Source organism: Lissotriton vulgaris, chromosome 4_1, assembly GCF_964263255.1.
Source record: "Lissotriton vulgaris chromosome 4_1, aLisVul1.2, whole genome shotgun sequence".
Classification (NCBI taxonomy): Eukaryota; Metazoa; Chordata; class Amphibia; order Caudata; family Salamandridae; genus Lissotriton; species Lissotriton vulgaris.
In genome coordinates, this window is record NC_141691.1 from 759,387,675 (window position 1) to 759,409,995 (window position 22,321).

A 22,321-nucleotide genomic window follows, 5' to 3' on the forward strand; every position below is an offset into this window, starting at 1 on the left:
AGGTCAAGAAGCTAGGCAAACATTCGGTTACCAGGTTGCGCAGAAAATCACTTGGGACCACCCTGTCCCACTTTAATGCGTATCCATTTTGTTTTGCCATACTAATATCAGAGATGTTCTGCACGGATCTCCCCTCTATAGCCACTGCCTGAAAGGGATTTATAATCTCCATAATTATCGGGTAGTGATCGCTAAGAGGGGTATCAAGGGTCCAACACCTTTTGACCATATGTCTGTGCCTAATGGAAGTTATTACAAAATCTATTATAGACAAAACACCCCTGCCATTAAACGTAGGGACAAAGGGGAGCTCTATTTGGCCAATTTCATTTGCGTACCCTAGATCTTCAGAGTGAAGAATCTCATTTAATAGGTCTCCACAGATGGAATGTTTAAAGTGTGTTCAGTCAGTATCCGGGTCCAACATAAGCCCACATACTCCTTTCTGGCTTCTTTTACATATGGTACAGTTAAAATCACCCCCCCAAACAACCCAAACATCCCTAGCATTTTTATCTGTTTCTTTACCTAGATCATTACCTAGCATCTTAAGAGTCGGTTCCAGGTCAGCAGGAGGGATATTATTATAAAAATGTATAATTAAAAGACACAGTTCCTTGCTTGCATCAATCCGCACTAGCTGGTAATATGGGTTGTAGGCAGAAAAGTGGATCTTCTTGCAATTTAAGGTGTTAGATACAAACGTCGTTAATCCCCCTTTAGCCCTACCGTGGTGAACCTCTACTGCAGATGTAAACAGTGTTTTATAGCCTGGAAGATGGAGGGGTTCCAAGGTCCAAGTTTCCTGTAGACAGAGAATCCCAATCTCTTCTATTGTTTTTAACCAGATGGGATTCGATGATTTGGACTTGAGCCCTGCCACATTCCAGAACATTATGCTAACAGTTTCCCTGTTTAGTGAATTCACTGCTAAGCATTGGCCCATATCTACAACTGGGTTATTAATAATAATGGTTCCCATTCCCTGGGAGGATGGATACGCCGGGGCAACAGTGGGGGGATTACAAGCGTGGGAATAAGAGGAGAACTGATGCCAGATGTTACACCAATACCATTGTCAGAAGTGACTGGGTTTGAATCAGATGATACACCAAGTCCATTGTCAAAAGCGACTGGGTTTGAATCAAGGGCTGAGGGCAGTCAATCAACCCCGTCCAGTCCATTGAGACAATTAAATCGGTTGTAGTCATAAAAAGGTGTCTCCGGAGGTCGGTAAACCGGACGTGCAGCATACCCCCGGTATCTAGCTCTCCGTTCAACCCTTGTCCAATTGCCTTGTGATAAATCATGATGCATACGGGTAGGGGGGAAGAAAAAGGACACTGGCAAAGTCTGTATGGTAGAGTCAGGAGATCTGTTTGACCCAGCACATATGTGTGAAACTGTCCTAGGATCTCGAAAACTCACCATGATACAGTCCCCTATTATTGATTTTCTAGTTTTCCCCAGCCAAGGTACCCTTCTCACCATGATAATTTCATTGTTGAGATGGGCCGGAAGGGGTCTGTTCCAGTTCAACCATTTGATAATTTTTCTTTTAAGTGAGTGGAAGTTCTCACCTTCGCCCACTTGAAGAGGAGGAGCACCCGCCATAACCACCGTAAAGCTATTAGCCTCAGGCGGCAAGTCGGGTCTCCGTGGTCTGGGGGCAGGCTTCTCAGGGAGTAGGAGAGCAATGCTATCATTTGGTATAGCCCCAAAAGTAGTCACAGGGGGAACTGGGCCTACTGGTTGTAGAGATGGAATATTAGGTTTGCTAAGTGGTGTTGGAGCTAAGTTGGCCATGAGTGGTTGCGGAAGGGGGCAGCAGCAATAACCAAGGGAGGTCCCGCATTAACTGAAAGGTTTTGAGTGTTAGGGGGACATTTAGGAGGGGGATTAGACTCAAGGGGTCCACCCTGTTTAATAGCCGAGGTTTTCAGGCTACTTATAGTTGCCTCCAAGATAGTGAGTCTGATCTCCACTTTCTTCAAGCTCTCACTGATGGGCAGAAGCAGTGATCTAAGTAAAAATTCTATATTCCCCATAGAGGTAACGGGGGGTGATATATTAGGTGGATTATCCCCTGGGACGCTAACAGGATCAATGATATTAGTACCTTTAACAGGAGCAGCATTATGCACATCCAGTATTAACCCATCAGAAATGGAAGGGAGCTTAGGTGCTTTTCCGAAGTCGGAATGGGGGATTTTGGCCTTGCCCTGCCCTCCCCTCAACTTCCTTCTACGCTTGTTTGGTGGTGGGCCATGCACCTCTGCCACAACTATTTGCTTCGGCTTAGTTTTCCTTATTTTAGCTACTGGGAGCGTTTGAGTGACTGAGTCAACAGCCATACTGCTGAGACTGGGGGGGGGGGAATGACATCAGAAGTCTGCTCAGTGGATAAGGAAAGGTTAGGAATACCGTCCCGCAATAGGAGAGGGACCCCTTCTTGGGATAATAGATCCTGGCTAATGTTAAAGGAGCCTCCCTCTTGGGAGATAGGGTAAGGAATGATATCACTAAGAGGCCTATTTTTCATATTCTCAATAGAGCTGCGGCGCTCCGCCAAGGAGGTTTCTTTATCCCCATCACCCTGTGCCCGTGTAAAATAGTCATCCAGAGTCCCATTTCTAACTCCTCCCAACTTCGCTGGTGTTCCCTCCATAGCCGGTGATGGCATGTCCAATACCTATATCAAGGTCCACGAACAAAAAAAGAAGTGCAGGCGAAAGAGAGTAGGCCCAGCCCGGCCTCCTTCGGCTCCTGACGGCCACAGACGGTCCTGCCCTTGTCCCGGGCTTCTCCCGGCACTCTCCCGCGCAGCGGGGGACCCGAGGTATTTTTATAGTTACTCCCGTTAGTGGGGGGCGTGTCAGGCAGGCAGGGAGAGCGGCCCAGCTGATGGTGATTGGGTCTGGCGAGGCCTCCTGGGAGAGGTAGTCCCGCAGCTCGCAGCCCTGCCCACGCACTTCCTCACCCACAGCAAGCTCCGTTGGTCCCGGACAAAGTAGCAGCAAAGGTCCAAAATCCCGCGGTGAACAGCACTCGAAGCGGGTACCGCGAGGCGCTGCGCTGGAGCAGCGAAAAGGGCAGTGTCTCAAGTCTCCTCCAACACACAGGTCAGAACAGCAACCATAGCCTTAGTATTTAAATGTCTATTTTAGAGATAGCTTTAGTTCTCTCACCTCTCACCAGCCTCGTGTTAAAAATAGAAACTTCCCTGAAAGCAAGCTACACCTGACTGATGAGCATTAATAAGGGCGAAACAGGTCTTGGGTTGCTTGTGTTCCGTTTGAGGAAGGGCCTGGCAGTTTGGGCTGGATTGTTGCTATTGGATCAGATTCAAGACTGTTTTTCATATGGCTGGGTCCAAACTGAGGAGGCATGGTGTGCAAAATAACAATGGACTGGGATGTGGCCCTATGTAGGTTTTCAGTGGCTGAGATTGAGTCAAGCATTCCATCATCACTTTTTTGAAGATTTAAAATTAAAACAAATGCCGGCTTAACAAAGCCAGATATATTGGTTTGTTAATGTTTTTGATTAGGGGTTGTTTTGAGTATGAGTCATTTTGAGGGTGAACCTTAAGAATGTTGACTTACATTCACAGCACACTGTGGGCCTAAAGGGGCAACAGGAAAAACAATTCATGGGTTATGGTGCATTTGTTTGTGGGGTTATTTAGTTAGAAACTCAATGGTATATTCCTTAATACTAACAAGTGAACTGAGAGGAAGGCATGTCCCCAGGTGATGGTGTTGCAATGTTGAAAAACTTGAAAGGCCCACTATATACAGACCAAGTGTGGGATGGGAATCTCTCCTGCATAGAGTAACACAAATGCACTTCTGCCCTGGGTACCCTAATATCATGTTATATGGTTATCTGGCATCCTTACTTTATTTTGGCCCAGCACACACAACAATCCTGTGTGCACACTGACGCCTATGATTTTTGTACCCATTCTGAGACCCAGAGATGGGCTCTATGGTCAGGAGTGGCATAGCAAGTGTGCTCTTTGTTAGAAAAGGTAGAAGAGATGCAGAGTTTCACACTTTATTGTGCCCTGAGTGTGGGTGCACCAAGTTGAGAAGTCCCTCGTCACACTCCCAGTGAGGAGACCTCATCTGAGCAGATAAATTGTCTGGTAGCCAGAGGAGGAATACATGATAGAAGTGAATCACTCTAAACTATTACGTAGATACTTACTTTGGAATCCACATCCCCTAACTGTAAAATTACAATTTAAGTGAGACTTAAAGTCTCCCACTCGGTTTCAGATTCCTCAACATCTGAGGAGGTGGCACTCTGCAAAGTACACAGGAAATCCTTAGATCCAGGACTTCCAGCCGGTCTACTAGAGGTGAGGGGAACAGAATGTGAAAGTTAATATGATCTTTCTGAAAAAAGCATTGGGTTTTCCTGGGACCCTTAGAGCCTGTTCTGCTTCCAGACAGAAAGGAAGGCACATTTCCCTGCCGGAGTCAACTACCTGAGGCAAGAAGAGCCAGCTGCTGTGCCCATTCTTGGGGCAGCCCGAATCATTGACCGAAAGCAAGGACCTGTGCTGTCACTGTCAGAGGCAGCCCTTAAGTAACTGCAAGCTCCCAGACACCATGACGACAGAGTGATTCTTTATGCCGCATGCAGCAGCCTCAGGAAACCTGTCTATGATATCTGGACAGGTAAATACATATCCTTCAACCCAAGTGAAGTCACTGGACCTGCCCATCCCGTCTCTAGAAGTGCTACCCACTTTAGAATCAGAAACTGACGGTAACACGCTTGATGAACTAGCTCCAAAAAGACTTCTGACCAGACTACTGAATAGTGGGGGAGGGGTAAATAGACCCTGTGGTGCCTGATGTTAGTACCCTGTGCATAGGGCCTTTTCCTGTGTGTAGTACTGAGTACTGATGTCTACAATGAAGTAATTCTCTTTTAGGACAATCATTTCTGGACAATGTTTTTTTAGATGGATGTTTAAGCTCTAACTCTAGACCTACCGGCACTACCTCCCTGAGATGCCATATACAGCTCACCTCACAAAACCTGACAGTCAAGTACAGATAGGGTATAGTTGCGGACCAGTTTTCGGTTCAACAGGACGTCTAGCCCCAGGGCACAGGGGTAGAAGAGGTTTCAAGATGCATTGAGGGATGGCAGCTTTGCTATGACAGTGCCAAGTAGAGAAATATTTCAGTTTGATAGTCATTAAACCATTTACTAGTGTAATAAGGAGAACCTTCTGAAATATCTTACAGATTTTAAATGGACTCTAGATTCCACAAACAGCCATTCTAAATGTCATATCTGTAAAAACAGTATGTTTATAGAAAGTACTTCAGCTTTGGAAACTATTCTGCATGAGTAATTGATGTACAAATGTGAATTTGTCTAGATAATTTGTGTTTATCAACACAGGAAAAAATTATTTTCCTGTGGTGAAACTCCTTTCAATCTAGGTCCAAAAAAAAGACCAAAAATCATGACAGTCTTTCCTACGTCAAGACTGTGCCTACTCATCCATATATATTTATAACCAAGTGAATCTTCTTAGCTTTTTATCTGATAAATGTCTACTCAAAGGCACTGAATGCTGGTTACTAAATTCCTCGAGTGCCTCTGGGAAAACTCAAGTCCCTTAGAATGTTCTACGGGTAATGTGTAAATCTTTAGTTTCTGCACGAAGTGATATTTCAGCAGGTCAGATGTCTATGTTTTGGTCACTATGAGTACATACCCCTTCTTAGACTAGTGTGGCATGTCTGGTTTTTATGGATCTGATTAAAACAGATGACATGTCAAGTGTACATGTGGTAATGGTCACTGAAAATACACATCAGTAAAACATCTTTGTCACCTTTCTGTCCTCATAAACCCTTGGGGGTTAAGAACAAATGAAACTAGCCCTCTCTATCCTGTACAGTGGCTGCATCTCTTGAAATTCTTCCAGGTGCTGATGCTCATAGCCAGCCTTCATATGAGTTGTCAGGGCTGAACGTCTCAATTGTATTTCAGCTTTTCACATGTAAACACCATTTCAGCAGATCAGATTTGTATCTTTTGCACTGTGACTGAAACATTTCCACATGGTAACTTTCACGTTGTAGATTGACATAGGCTGCATTTGATTGTGGGGCACACTCATTCAGTGGTTGAGATGCAATACTGAGTGGCAATACTCTCACATCCCCACCAGAAGTAGTTTGAGGAAATATCACCGTAGACCAATGGGTCTTGATTCACAAAGAACTTCCTATCAGTAGGACTCATTTGATATCAGCAGGTATCATTGTTGTCCCACTGGCAAACCACTAAATTCCTGGCTTAATGGCTGTATACTGCTGGTAACTTGGAGTACTACAACAGTATGTCACAACAAATCTTTGTCACTAGACAATCAAGTAGATTCATCAAGCTAAATTGCACTTGCAAAGGGCTGAATTCTGAGAATCTGGCCCTTTGCGAGTGCAATTTTTGCGTTTGGGATTCATCATCCCAAATGCAAAAATCGCTATTTGCGAAATCGCCTATTTGCGAGGAATTGGATTTAAGGAATCTCTATTAGAGATTCCTTAAATGCAATTCATTAACCAATTGGAAATTGCGAATTCGCAATATTTGGTCGCTATTTACCACAAAATCTGACTTTGTGGTAAATTGCGAAAAAATTGAAAAAAGCTCTTTAGTGCATTTTTCTCTGTTGCATGTTACACACACACATGTCCTTTGGACATGTGTGTGCGCAACACCTGTGTAAATTTGCATTTCAGGGGTGCTACAGGGTGTCCTTTGGACACCCCTGGCACCCTTGAAATCGCTATCTTATTTGCGATTAGCTAAAGGCCCATAGGAATGAATGGGGAGTATTCCTTATTTGCGATTAGCAATTTGCTAATCGCAAATAGGGAATGTGTAGGAATCGCAATTTATTTTGCGATTCCTACATGAATCCCGTTTTGTGAGTCTGTAATAGCGATTCCTTATGAATGGCTATTAAAGACTCGCAAAACGGGTCTTTGATGAATCTACCTGTTAGTCTGATGTCTGCACCGTAAATCAAAATTTCATGATGCTGTTTCTGGCTAGGTTGACACGGGACACATTTTTTGAAGCATGTATCGAGAAATGTGAGATACAGCATCATCATATCCTGAAAGCGATAGGCAGTATGGAGAAACAATCATGTGGGTAAGACAGCGAGTGAATGTGATAGAAGTGCATGACACTACATAGAGTTCATAAAGATAAGGGTCATGGGACGCATCAAGACACAGCAGCAACAGTGGCCCTTCAAGTTCATCTCATAGATAGCAGCTCTTTCACTGAGCTCGTTCCAGGAGGGTACAGTATGTGAATGGGAAAGACGTGGAACATGGGAGATGCATCAGTACAGACTGGTGAGACTGTCTTATGAAAGTAATTCTGGGATAGTAATGGGAGTGCAAGACGATTGACGGATTGAAACAATGGGTTAAGGCACTTAAACATTTAGGGGCTCATTTAGAGATCCAAGAAAAGGTGCTAAATATCTAGTAATCTGATTATTTCTCCTTCTTTTTCCCTTACTTAAGATAATACAATATTAGAGTGACTGAAAGGTGGTAATATCGCATTACTTCACAGACTGTGACCATTATCATCAGCAAAAGGGATGGTGGTAATTGCTGTGCACAAAAATGCTAAAACTTGTGGTGAACGACATTACCACAGGGATTTCCCATTGTGTGATTGCAATAGAACAGCTGAATCTGACAGCCATATTAACCTTGATATAACACACCGGTCTAAATGTGGACCTTAGTGGTCCTCGGTTGTAATCCACCCTTTTTTGAAATGACAAGTAAAGTTTGGTGAAGCATCAAAGGTTATAGAGTGTTCTGATGGAAAAACAGAACATTTAATTAAAACGTGAAAAGACATGAGGAAGGGTCAAAGAATGAGGCTGTTGCAGTAATCACCTTTGCTGTGCACTTGACCATTCATTAGGATTTTGCATAAGTGGAAGGTCAGGTGGCCAGATCTTGCAGTTGATTTACAACTGTTAGTAGGCAATTCTAGTTGTGTATATATTGAAGGCCTTCACATACTATATTTTACGTGTTACATCGCATAACAACAATGCTACTTCAGCTGCATTGATCTAACTACTGCATCCTATGATAAACCTAGGCTAGACGAATGATGTAAATAATAATAATATTATACTTACCCTAAAGATGGAGAGGTAGCTGATATGATACTGTTGTATGAACATATCATTCACCTCAATACAGTATCATGCAGTTTATTATGAAGATAGTGCACCTTAAAGTGTGCCCACAGACGTAGGTGCTATTCTAGGGGGGCACAGCATGTGCCCCCCTGCACACACCCCCATGGGCAGAATCACTCGAGAGCCCTGTTAGGGCCCCCTTACAAGCATTTCCGCCACTCCAGACGTGGGACCCTTGCCCACTTTGTAACTGGATTCAAGATAGCCTGGCTGATATGGGGTGTTACCCCGAAACCAGTCCCAAGATGCTTGTTTTTGGTCCAGGGAAGACCTGCCTTGGCAGTTCGGGCTGGACTGTTCCCATGAGGCAAAGGGCCAAGACTGGTTTGCATATAGCTAGGTCTAAACTGGGGTGGCAAAGTGAGATAAAGAAGGATGATGGATTCAACACAGATCTGTGACTCGGGGTGAGTGTCTGAAAAGTTTCAGCGCTGCGTCCATCATCTCCTTGTGTTTGCATTGTTCGCCCTATGGGGGCAGGGTATGCCCAGATGTCGGTCCCTTGCTCACTTCGCCACTGAATTCAAGCTAGCCTGATGAGGGGTGTTAACCCAAAACCGGTCCCAGGATGCTTGTTTCCGGTCTATGGAAGACTTGGCTTGGCAGTTCTGGCTGGACTGTTTCCATGAGGCACAGGGTCCAGTTTGATTTGAATATAGCTGGGCCTGAACTGGGGTGGCGTAGTGAGCTAAAGAACGATGGTGGATTCAACCCAGATCTGTGACTAGGGGTGAGTGTCTGAAAAGTTTCAGTGCTCCGTCCATCATCTGCTTGTGCTTGGTTTATTTTTGATATCCATAAAAAGTAATGAAGCAAGTTAGGTGTATAAACTCTGAATGCTGAACTCTTAGTCGATCATCTGGAGATGAATGTCCCGAATCAGGTGTACATTTCTGCTTCTACATGAATAAGGATTCCGAATTTGGTGCCAATTGCCACCCATGTTAAAGTTTGCTAGTGCGTTTTTTGTCTTGTAAAACATGGTGCATATTACAGGCAAACTCCGCAAAATCAAAGTTTGCACATCTTGGATCAGAGAAAGAGAAGTGCAATTAATGCCTTATTACATGGTATGCTTAAAAAGATTAAGGCCTTATGGCATTAGACTTAACATAATAATAAATACATCTTTGGAGGGGGCGCTAGAGGGCGCACTGCGGAATGGCTGCCTTCTGAGACAGCTCCGCCGGCCAGGTCAGTAATGCGCTAAAAAAGATCATTTTGCAGACTTGAAATTGAACAGTGATGACTGCAATGAACATCGGAATGCTTGGGCTCTGAAAGGTGCGAGACACATGGCTGCGGTAACACTGCAGTAGACACACAATTGTCAGCGAGAGTGAAGCACAGGACGAGCCGTGTGCCAAACAAGATGGCGGCTCCCTGATGCGAGGCTCTATCGGGACAGACGAGGTACGGAAATGTGCGATGTGGTGCTACGAGAAATAACGTCAATACTGCCAGATGCTTCAGGCGTGTGAACATTATCCTGTTAGACTGCCAAGAAGCATCGGAGCTATTGTGGTAAGCAGTGCACATATTTTTAATGCGGACTAAGAGGTGCTGGCACAAAATGGTGGCTCACACTGGCGGCGGCGTCCATTAGTGTCCGATGGCGCGCTGTGGTGCCGCAGATAATAACGGAGACACACCAATAACCTTGCCTCTAAATATTATCACTGACAGTCGCTACTCTACTGCGGGGACAGATACTGTCACAGGGGGACCCATGCACCAGTCTTAAGCCTCAACCCGCACGGTGAATCGCTCACCCACTGCGCGACCACTAAACCTCGGCAACACACGGCAATAAAGCGCAGTATGCATAAACATCGGGCATGAATGAAGCGCGCTTCCTCATCCAACCCTGAGGCACACTGCAAACAAGCGGCCGGCGGGCTATGCGCATTGTAGGCGCCATTTTTTCTATTCTGGAGGTGTGCAGTGTGCAACGCAGGATCTACTGATTAGGCGGCTCTTGCCCTGATAATGTCATCCTGTTTGTGTGCCTGGGTGGAGTGCGATTCCTCACACCGTGTTCTCAGGAGTTCCCCCCACCTAAAGCATGGCCCCCTGCTGGACGTCTGAACAAGTGAAAAAACTGCCTTTGAACCTGGGCCTCACTGAAGCTAAAGCGCTACTCCTGCTAATGAATAGCAGCGGACCCTGCTGAGTACTGCCTGGTGCACAGCGGCTATTATTATACACGAGATGAGAAAACACACATTAGCCCTACAGGGTGCTATGCTGTGCCCCAATCAATTTGAGGTGCTGATCCGTAACATATTTGGTGCAGAGCACTTTTCGGCGGTTCTACTAGTAGAACGTGCGCATAGATCCTTAGCTCCGAGGCCAAAACCTGGTGCAACCCCACGACCCATTGTCGCCCGTATTCTTAACTACAGAGACAGCGACTCTATCTTGAGGTTGGCTCGGAGACAAATGCTACATAAACTATCAGGGTAACGTCCTGGAGTTTTACCCAGACTTCACTGTGACGGTCCAACTTGCACGCAAGGAATACAACCAGGCGAAAAAGAAGTTATGTGAACTGGGAATAGAATATGCTATGCTATTCCCCGCTCGGTTGAAAGTGACATACGACGGCCCCTCCACGATCCTCCAAACACCTAAAGCAGCGCAAGACTTTCTAAAGAAAATCAGCCATAAATGCAGAGAACAGAAACTCGATGAACAGGACCAGGACTCGGACTGAATAGTCTTCAGAGGGGTAGGAAGCTTCATGTTCCCGAACTCAAAGAATGGTAAGGCATATGGGCGAAATGCTGTTACAAAGTGAACTCCTGACACATTCAAACAGACTTACAGGCCCAAAATCTTGGAGTCATTTGGTGTTTCACCCCGCACTAACACTGTTAACTCTCTGTGCTGCCAAGAATGTACTAGACCGAATCTGTGCCTGATATAGGGATTTATGTTTGGCTACTGTCATTAAGGTCGCGCATGTCAGTGCAATCCACACAGGATGGGACACCCTTTGAATTGCACTTGCCACGTTGTTTCTGCCTATGATACCTACACTGTTGGTTCTATGTGGTTGAATTTATCTAGCGCACAAACTGAGCTACACTTATTGGCTGCTCTCTACATGGGCAACGGAGAGACAACAGGAGTGCAATGCAGGGCACAATGCTGTGCGCGCTATAAAATATTTAACACGGGGTGTTGTAGCTTCACACTAAGCCTTACCTTCAAATATCGTGCCACAGGGCACTGAGTTTTCTATGGTAGATATGTGAATACTTGGGTAATTGTGTATTGTATATATCCGGTGTATGAACATTGGACACTCCTGCAGCCAACCATTGCACTTGGGCCACGATTAGTCCTCATAACTAATGAACACCTGGCCACATCCACTATGCTGGATGCAGATGTGTGCACCTGGTGGACCCCCTAAGCGGGTGCTCCCCAACCAAAAGTTTGGTTCTGATGTTTTCTTTTGAAGGGATATGTCTTTGGCATAGTTGGGATGCTAAAGTGTGTGGGGGTGGGGGGAAAATGTTGGATTTTGTTCTACGGACGAATGCACTTAAGAGTCATAGCTGAAATCCAGAGTAATATTGCACTGTATAACGCTATTACATCTTTTCAGACCAACATCTGGGGGGGAGTGCATGTTACAAAAGGTACAGCGTACTGTAAAGGATGTTGAATACTAATGACGACAACTGTGACATTACAACCTAACCATTTAAATTTGTTGACTTGAAACGTTAGAGGGTTAAATAATCCGAAAAAGATCCGACAAATCTTTGCGTACCTTGACAGGCTGAAGGCCGATATTGCCCTGCTACAGGAGACATACTTTGCCCCTCATACAACTAACATTATTGGGGGTCGATGGGCAGAGTCAATACATGGTTCGAACTACTCACCTTACTCCAGGGGGTCCTCATATTGATTAGGAAAAGCCTACATTTTAACATAGATGAAGTAATCACGGATGTAGAAGGGCGTTATGTTATAATAACGGGGGTCATAAGAGGGCAGAAACTTGCTGTACTAAATACGTATGGCCCAAATATAGATGACCCTGACTTCTATCATAAAATATGGCGCAAACTTCACGATTTACAAGACATCCCATTAATTTGGGGCGGGGTTTTCAATATTGCACTGCATGACCCTCTGGATAGATCTAGCATGTCAGTGGAATCTCACAAACGGGCACTAGATAAATTAAAAGATATTATGGCCGACATGCACCTTACTGATATTTGGAGAGCTCGACACCCCGAGCGCATGGAGGCCACACACACATCAGCACACAATAGCTGGTCACGCATAGACTACTGGTTGGGCACTAACGACATATCACTATGGACAAGATCCGTAGTGCACCTACCTAGAATGTTATCCGATCACAATCCGGTGCTGCTTTCACTAAATATACCACATTATATACCGCCACCTTACAGCTGGAGATTTAATGTGAAAGGATTATTAGACTCAATATACACAGACACCATCAGTCAAGCCATCACAGAGTATTTCAAGCTAAATGCTCCTACCACTGAGGGCCCGGGCCTATTATGGGAGGCATTTAAAGCAACAATTAGAGGGGTCTGCATGAGTACAAATGCGGGTATACTTAAAGACATAAGGCAGCAGCTTTCCATCCGTGAAGATAGATTACATACATTGGAGCAAGAATATGGCCATACACACGATACAAAGCTCTTAGGGGAAATGTAGAACTATGCTGACAGAATGTCAAACATAAGCAGAGGATGAACTAAAATACGTAATGAAACTTCAGGTAGCGCGCTCCTATAGTGAAGGGGGTAGACCTGGTAGGAATTTGGCAGCTAAAATATGTGCAGGACATGCACCACAAGTAATCCAGACGATCAGGTATGCTGTGAGGATCCAGGATATACTGAGGGAATTCATGTCAGCATATGGCGAGCTGTATGCCTCGCAACCCACTGCCACCCAAGAGGAGATAATGGACTATCTAGCAGACGTATCGATTGCATCGCTGTCAGATGCACAGAGAGAATATCTATCACTACCCGTAACTGTTGAAGAAGTCAGTGTAGTTATTAAATCACTGCTAAATGGTAAGGCGCTGGGCCCTGATGTGCAAATTTTATAAGGCATTTGCAGATCAGCTAGCACCTCATCTAGTGGAAGTATATGGTGACGCCCACGATAAACAATTGCTGCCACCGACACTGAGGGAAGCCATGTTAATTGCCTTATTGAAGCCAAACAAAGACTCAGAATACTGTGACTCCTATAGGCCCCTGTCCCTAATCAACGTAGATATGAAGATTATAGCCAAACTGCTTGCTACAAGCCTACAACCACTGATGACCAACCTAATACTGCCGGACCAATCAGGGTTCATTCCTTCACGATCGACAGCCCATAACCCTCGAACACTATTTGCACTATCACATTATTTAATCCCCAGTACCAAAAGCGGCTGCAATTTTATTAGATGCGGCTAAAACATTTGATTCCATAGAATGGCAATATCTACACACGGTTTTGCGATGAATGGGATTCCCCCCTATCTTTTTACAATGGGTGCAAATGCTATACACCGCCCCTACGGCACGCGTTAAAGTTAATAAGTACATATCAGACACTATACATATTGCTAGAGGGACAAGACAAAAGTGTCCTCTGCCTCCTTCGCTATTCGCAGTTGCACTTGAGCCGTTGGCTTGCAAGATAAGACAGATACACCACTATTCAGCACTTCAATTCCCACAGAGACCATTGCATATCTCGTTATAAGCAGACGACATGATGTTATATGTTTAAGATCCTGCACAAAATTGAAATCCGTTACTACGGGAATATATAAAATTTGGGCAGCAGTCAGGACTTAAAATAAACTGGTCCAAATCCCTAATCATACCATTGACAGATACCACAACCCACACTCCATAGATTATCCGTTGGAATGGCAATCAGAACCAGTGAAATACCTAGGAGTTTGGTATCACAGGGACCCAGACATAATTATGCACACTAATTATTCGAGGGCGGTCAGTGTGATGGAAGATAAAATTAAAAGGTGGATTTGTTTACCGCTATCGCTAGCTGATCGCTTGCCCATTGTAAAAATGGTCATACTACCAAAGTTTCTGTACCTTTTTAATAACATTCCAATAAGGCCCCCAGTGGAGGTGTTTCGTAGAATCTCCACCATGGTTCTCAACTTGATCTGGGCAGGCAAACAGGCTCGGATTAAAATGCGCGCTCTCAAACTACCATACTCACAAGGTGGGTATAAAGTTCTAGACTTTTTTCTTTATTACTTATGCGCGCAAGTGCAGTACGCACAATTTTGGTATCACGAAGTCCCTTACCTCACACATGTCGCAATTGAAGAGGGAGATGCGCTTCCAGTGCCGTTGACAGCTATCCTAACACACTAAAGAACCCCGCTACACAATCGAGACATAAACACCATAGATACAAAGAATAACGCCTGGCAAACGATGGGGCGAAAAGCACACACATTACCATTATATGCTGCCACAATGCCACTACACTATCACCCGGACATCTCAGTCATCCAGGAAGAGGTTAGTATGGGGTTAAGTAAACAAGTTGGCATAGATACAATGGGAGACCTATACCTTAATGGACAGTTTAAGTCACTTGAGAACTCTCCTACATAAGCAACCATACACTGCCATTTAAAATTCACATATAGGCTGCAAGGCGCGATAAAAAAATGATACCCCTCTTACTCTGAGGAACCACAACAACTGTCTTCATTACAACTATTGATTACCACTCCCACAGCTAAGCACATAGTATCTAATCTGTATGTTAATCTACAGGAAGACATAGCGGGCAATACGCAGAGTGCACTAGAGAAATGGAATGTTTGCCTAGACGCTACGCTGACAGAGGAGGAATGGACCATCACTTGCACGTTAACGGGATTATTAACGCCCAAGGGGAACTTGCATATGATACACTATAAATACCTCCACCAGACCTACTATACACCCGTCAGACTAGATAAATATGGTCTACGAACGGACTCGAAATAGCAATGATGCAATGTTGAAAGAGCAGACTTTATACACCTTGCATGGGCCCGTTCAAGGGTAGCGGAATATTGGCTAAAGGTGGTGCGGATGTTGAGTAACATGTTGGACGTGTCCATTGAATGTACTGTTCACACGTGCCACTAAGCGTAAATGTTGTGTAGTTGCGTTGCTATTGGCGAAACAAAGAATATCACTATGCTGGGGGGGTAGACAGGCCCTGATAATTAAACAATGGCTCCGTGATCTAAGGAATGAGGAGGAATTACCTGCGGGTTCAAGGCCCAGAGATTACTGGAAATATCTAACTGAATACCTAAAACTGAACCAAGTTGACTAAATGTATGTGCGCTACATAAAACTTTATAAATAAATAAACTAGCTGCGCCACAATGTATGTATATAAGGAGTACTATGTACAATTACCATAACTGGATGATGGATGTTGTTGTGCAACGGTCTGCATATTTATTACCTGTTGACATTGTATGTCTTGCAAATGCCCAAAAAAAAATAATAATAATAATGAATACATCTTTATTGGTATGTAAATCCAAGATCCATATCAAAGCTCAGGGCTTCCTAGATTCTACACTTTGAGGAGGACAGTGGAGGATAAAAGAAATCCCCCTAATTTTGTTCTACTTCTCCTGATCATGATCTTGTGTGATTGAAAATATTCCTTTTTTTGTGTTCTGTTTCTTCTATTTTTTTCTCTTTCTTCAGTTTTTTGTCTTTTTGTTACCCTTGGGCAGGAGTGTGATGGGTGAATTTGAGCTCCCAAAATCAGCCCAGAGTGGTTGTCCCAGGTCCAGCAATTTCTCACTCCCTATGGGTTGCTCCAGCACTCTTGCTGCTTGCTTGGGCATGGATGGGGGGTCGGGGTGTGGGGAGGAGGAGACATGGGAGGTGGTTCTTTATGCCAGTGTGGGAGGAAGGGGCTTCTTGGGGTGTGGGATCTGTATGTATTTTGGGGGGTGGGATATTAGGGGTCATCCCTTGAAATCAAATGGTAGTGTAAATACTGATCATGACCCAATCCGAGAAGAAACATATTTTATATTGAAATCAGAAATATGATACCAGATAAAATAAATTGCCTCTGAATGTTAGCGGGCTCAATGAATTGAGAAAAGAAAACTGTTATCACAAGAGCTGAAATGATTTACATGAAAATTGATCTGTCTGCAAGAAAACTCATCTGGGGTATTCGAAGAGTAACTGGCTTGGAAACTTGGTATTCAAGCTAGCTAGTTGCTCCCTGCACGAGGTCGCAGCAAGATTGGCAGCGATTCTGATAAACCCATGGTGCTTCAATTGCACTAGAAAACTCACTGATAGAATGGCCGAACTACATATTTGATTCAATCAATTTACTCTGTGTACTACAAATGGCCCTAACAGTGACCATCCAGAGGTTTTTGAAAAGCTTCACTCAGAAGTAGCAAAGTGGCTAATCGGGTAATAACTTGTGGTGACCTTAATTTGAATCTAGACAATCTCAGCAACCCTAGTAGATATAAAGGCAAAAAATCTAAAGTTGGCAAGCTATTAAGACCCTTATGCAGACTTATTATAATATACTGAATGGCACACAAATTTATAAATTTTCCAAAAAGAATCCGATCATAATTCAATAGGTCTAGAAATGACCAATAATAGGATAAATAGAATAAAACATAGATGGACATTCAAAAGCACCCTGCCAGCAGATCCTGATTTTAATATGCTATTGAAACAATGGATGCCTGACTTTCTGTCTATTAATTTGGGTTCTATAGAATTACATGTAGTCAGGGACGCTTTACAAGCAGCCATTTGAAGAATAACACTAAGTTACAAGATTAGGAAACAAAACCATATAAAAAAGACTCAAGACAAATTGTATAAACAGTTATGCTATGTTATGACTATCTGTATAGCATGGTAATCACCCATCAGGTCATCCAGCCGCTATGGATGTGTGAAATCTGATCACATCAGGATGACAAATGGAGCTTGCCAGGACTGTCTTTAGTCACCATAGTTCTTCGCAATATATCTGGAGCTCATCCTTTTCAAGCTATTAAACAATATATCAATAGGCCCCTTAGTCAACGAGATCCATGTCACCTACGTTTTGGCTTACGCTAACAATGTTGCCATACTGACACAATGTTGCCAGAAAAAGCATTACAGCAGTGCTCCCAAACTTTATAGAAACATAACTTAATTTTAAGAACGACAAACTGTTGCAATCCACCTAGCTTTAACAGACATGAGCTAGGGCGATTTTTTTTAATGTAATAGTAAACATGCTTTCAAAATTCTGGGAATTACCAAAATGACACACTCTTTATAATTTTTTGCATTCCTCTTTAACAGCAGTTGTTAGTAAATGTCACAACCTTGACCATGTTCTTCGATATCTCGACCGTGGCCAAGATATTGATCTACCCAAAATAGTGGCAGAAGGCGAACTGCACTGGAGGTGGAACACTTTTCAGAGTGGGTGCTGGCCCGTGGCATCTGTTCGCTAAAATCACAAGGCTTCTGAAAAATCTTGTTGTTACCAGTGATTTTAGCAAATTTGAAAAACAACTTCTACAGCAGTGTACGCCGTAAGGCCTCATATCCATTTTTGAGTTAAAGCGAGGTGCTGTTGTACATTTTGCACTCTATATATATATATTGCAAGTTTTATATAGCGCAAACATTGCCCAAGCATATTGGAGCACTTTACATGAGTACCAGATTACATTACATAAGGTCAGATTATTTTTAATGTAAGAACAGGAGATAAGTGATATGCCCAGAGCCAACGCCAGAACTTGAATCGGATTCCCTGAATCCAAAGTTGACAGCTCTGGCTGTTAAGCCACATCCACAATTTCTCAGTGTATGTGCGAAAGCTATACGTAAAAGGAGGATTGTGTACGGTTATGTACAGTGAGCACATTTTCTGGTGAAATGGGTTTGGGAAGTAAGCAGCAGCAAAACTTACTAGAAGTTCACCCTGAGTTTTGCTTGGGAACACCTGCAAGGTTTTGTTTTAAAACTGGCCTTACTGTCATAGTTAGGCACCTTTGCACAAGTGGTGTTGGAACAATTTTCAGAGTGGGGGTGTTGACATCAATGTTACATCACTGAAATCATAAAGAGTCTGTAAAATCTAAGTTTCACATAAAGTGTAGCAAATGTATTCAGCAAGAAACTGGTAAGAGTGTAGTATGTAGCTGATAGTGCATTTTGGAGCACACTATCGCAAATATATCACTGAAGCATTGTGCAGGATACAAATGATAAAATGCAGAAATCTGGGCTCAGTGAATATTTATCATTTGTGCATCACCAAGTAAAAGTGTCTTGATTTGTTTATCCTAATAAAATCATTGTTTCCATCACATTTCAGAATCACACATAAAAATTTGCTTTATTTTTGCTTTCCTAGCTGTTGATATATATTCAAAAATATGTGTAAAGTTAATTTACAGTTATTTAAACTGTGTTCTGTGTTTCAAAAAATTACATCCAACAGCCTTTCCTTTCACACTCATGTACCACAGCAAGATTGTCACATATTTCACTTTAAAAACTAAAAGTAAGCACCAATACCCAAGTTAAAAGATAAGTTCCAATTGGTCGGAACATATAGCCTGACATTTGAACTCTTTCTTAAAATCACAGCATATGTGACAAGGTAAATACAAATTGTAAAGGCATCTTTATTGTTCTTTCACGACTTACCAGAAATTGACCTACAACCCACCTGCTACAGAGCTTATAGAGTCAGAAGCTAACAGATTTGGTAACATTTCAGGATATCTTTTTAATAATATGAAAACACAGATGTCAGTTTATCGACTACAAGATAGCTGGAAGGTTAATAACACACTTTATCTTGGGGTGATCCTAACAATAACAATTGATAAAATAACTGATTTAAATTACACTCCCTAATAAATGAGACCAAAAATAATTTTGATCTATAGAATAATTTAACTTTGAGTATCATTGGTTGCTGCAATGTAATAAAGATGTTGATTTTGCCTAAATGTTTTTGTATTTATTTAGAGCTCTACCTCTGGATGTCAATTTAAATAGGTTTAAAAAGATCGACTCAGAATATACCACATTTCTATGGGAAGGTAGAAATCCACATACAATTATTACGTTTCTTAGGTTACCTAAAGCAAAGGATGGCCGAGCACTCCTAAATTTTAGATATTACTATTTTTCAGCATTTATGCATCACATAAACTCCTTTATGAAGTGTGCTTATTATTTTTTTTCAGAACAGAGATACTTCAAAAAGGTTTGGTTTAAGGTAGATCCCTCCACAGCAAAGCTCTGAAAAAATGAATTAAGCAGTTAAAAAAATTTTTTTGTCATTATTACACCCCTGTAAAGAAGGGTATTTGAGCGAGGGAGAATGGGTTTGGATATGTGCAAGGAAGTGATGGCGCTCTGCGTGTTCCTCAGGTTTTGGTAGTTGCTATGACAGTAAAAAGTCCAGTGCATGCAGGTCAGGGGAACAAACCCAACGGAAAACCAGCCCCTGCAAAAGTAAGGAGATGCCTCTCCTGTACCGAAAAACATGAACAAAGTCCTGTGCACACGAAAAATCGAGTTGTCTCCAGGTGGAAACCTCAAGTGAGCAGTGTTGTTAAAATGATTCAAAAGATTCGTCTGGTAACAATATAGAATTTAATCGTGGAATGAATGCAAAGTACATCCAAGTAGCAAGTTGTAAACAAAAATTAATAATGCTGTATGGTAATGTAAAGCATTAGAGTAAATAGCCTGGGAGTGGATGTGTATTTGCATGTCAGCAAAGAACTGTAGAATACTATTTGTGTAGGTTAAAAGGTCAAGTGACTGCTCAACTATCAATCCAGGCCTAAACATCCATGTAAGTTATTGACTGCTGTTCTTCCATCTGTGCTACTGCCAGACGAAAACACCATAAATTGTGTAGCAATTAAACACTACTGAAAGTTCAAGCTCAGGCAGCTGGATTAATACAAACACATCTTTTCTAAACAAGGAGGGGTGGAAAGTGCCATGAGCACTGTGGTACCACCTGTCATTCCTTTGGTCTTTTATGTGGTATGCTCTTCAGAAGCTGCAATATATGAGAGTGTCTGGAAAAATGCAACATTTGCGGAAAAGTTCTAAGGTATTTCTAAAATATTTGAAGTCATGCTATAAATTCAATAGGCAATGCTTTCTGCAGCCAAAGATAAATTGATGTTGTGTAGTGTGTAGTGGCTGCTTGGATATCTTGTTTTTTCCCTAATAACAGCTTCTATTCTGTGCCTTACTCCAATTGTTTCATAGCCGCTAAAAGTTAACAGCGATTCCCAGGCTTACATCTATGAAATTCACAGAACCTTTTTTGAAGTATTGTTTACCTAGATTTAGGAACTAAATGCTTTGGTGATGTTTGTGGGTATACCCACAATGCTTCTATTTGTTTGCGTTCCCACATTACCAATGGCACCAACATTCCTGGTTCTCCTTTCGGAACTCCATTCATCTGAGAGGTTGATAAATGTTAAAAATGTGGAAAATCCAGCCGCCAGGTGGACTTACCTCAGTTATAATTTCTACCTGTAAATGCAAATTACCACAGATTCTCAGGTACGAAATCTGTCATTTGCAGTCACTGATGATGCCATGTGTGCTCCTAAGAAATACAAGTGCATAAAAACATCTGAGCATCCTACATTTCACACAGTCTAGGGATTCTTGGTAATAATGGTCAATCCCCTAAAATTTTACATTCATTTTTAGTTCCAATGTAACGAGTCCTGTGGAATTCTTATTTTTTCTTAAGTAGCCTTCAAGAAACTCACAATCAATCAAGTGGCTTGTAAAGTGCAACTGCTCACCTGTAAGGGTCTCACTCTCAAGGCACATCACAGGAACCATTAAGGCCATGAGTTTAAATAGGATGAACAGTAAGACAATAAAAAATGTGACTCAAGGCTCACCTTTTCTTTCCTTTTGCTAGAAAGAGCTTTTTTTCTGTCTGGCAAATCTCGCCACGCACAGGAAGCTTTAGCCTTGTCAGCCTTTGAAATCTTCACCTCCTTCACAGGCTTGGCATTGGGTACCACTGGTCCCTTCAAAAGAAACTCAACTATTTTCGACGCCTTCAGCTTCTCCGCCAGTAAGCTTATGAACTGCTGTATACCCAAGACAATGTGTTCCACCCCGTCCAACCTCTTGCTCTGTTGTACGTTGCACCTGTTCATTTCTGACAGGGCCCGGTTCATCTCCAGGCACAGCTCTTTTGTTTCCAAAATATCCTCGAATCCCGTGCTGGCCGGATCAGGAGCAACCTTATCTGTCTTCGATGACGTCACCATCTTTGCAATCCCATCGACGTCACGACAAACATGGTCAAGCTTCTGGAGGACGTTGTCTTGCACTGTCAAAAGTTGGTCGATCTTGTGGCTGAGGAAGTCGAACTTCCGATGCATGTCGTTCGAGTTTTCCGTGGGCCCGTCCGGCTTCTGCAGAGTGCGCAGGTCGGGCGCCCCCTCGTCTGTTGTTGTGGTAGGTCCCTGGTGTTGTAGAGCGCGCGGGTCGAACCTTTTGGCCAGCGAGTTCACCAGCGACGAAGTCGAAACCTTCCGGCTGGGCGTGCTCATTTTTCCAGCTTACTCAGGGTGAAACAAGAAGGGTGCTGCTGCCGAATTTCCTGACGACGAAGCAAAAAAATATATGCTTCGCTAATTTTAATTTAGTCTTTCTGTAAATACCTCCATGGCTCTTGAAAGTGCATATCCAGTTCCAACACTTCAGGCTCGTTTACTTGCTGTCCGAGGCCGGGTTTCCTTACTTCGCATGAATTCTCCGAGCACATTTCGTGCACCTAGATGAAGGGTCTATAGTCCAGGAAACCGGCCCCCTAACAAAGAGCTTGTCCTAGAGTTGTCTCCCAACCTGTTTAAGAAGAACAAAAATAGTGAGGGGGCCTTTGCTTTGCATCCTAAATGCGTTAGCCTCT

The 22,321-nt window shown here is 43.1% G+C and overlaps 1 protein-coding gene across 6 annotated transcripts in view; it reads right to left on the reverse strand.

Annotated features, from left to right (window-relative positions):
• Window positions 1-22,321, reverse strand: part of MYLK4 (myosin light chain kinase family member 4) — a 997,611-nt gene that overhangs the window by 337,338 nt on the left and 637,952 nt on the right. Inside the window, exon 1 of one of the 6 annotated variants that reach the window (XM_086965062.1) lies at window positions 21,300-22,314. The exons of 4 other annotated variants lie outside the window; for them this stretch is intronic. In XM_086965062.1, coding sequence (XP_086821188.1) covers window positions 21,300-21,962 — 663 coding nt within the window. In that variant the 5' untranslated portion in view covers window positions 21,963-22,314. Of the gene's footprint in view, window positions 1-21,299; window positions 22,315-22,321 lie in introns of those variants that run through there. One more of the 6 variants, XM_086965063.1, reaches the window with a different exon arrangement.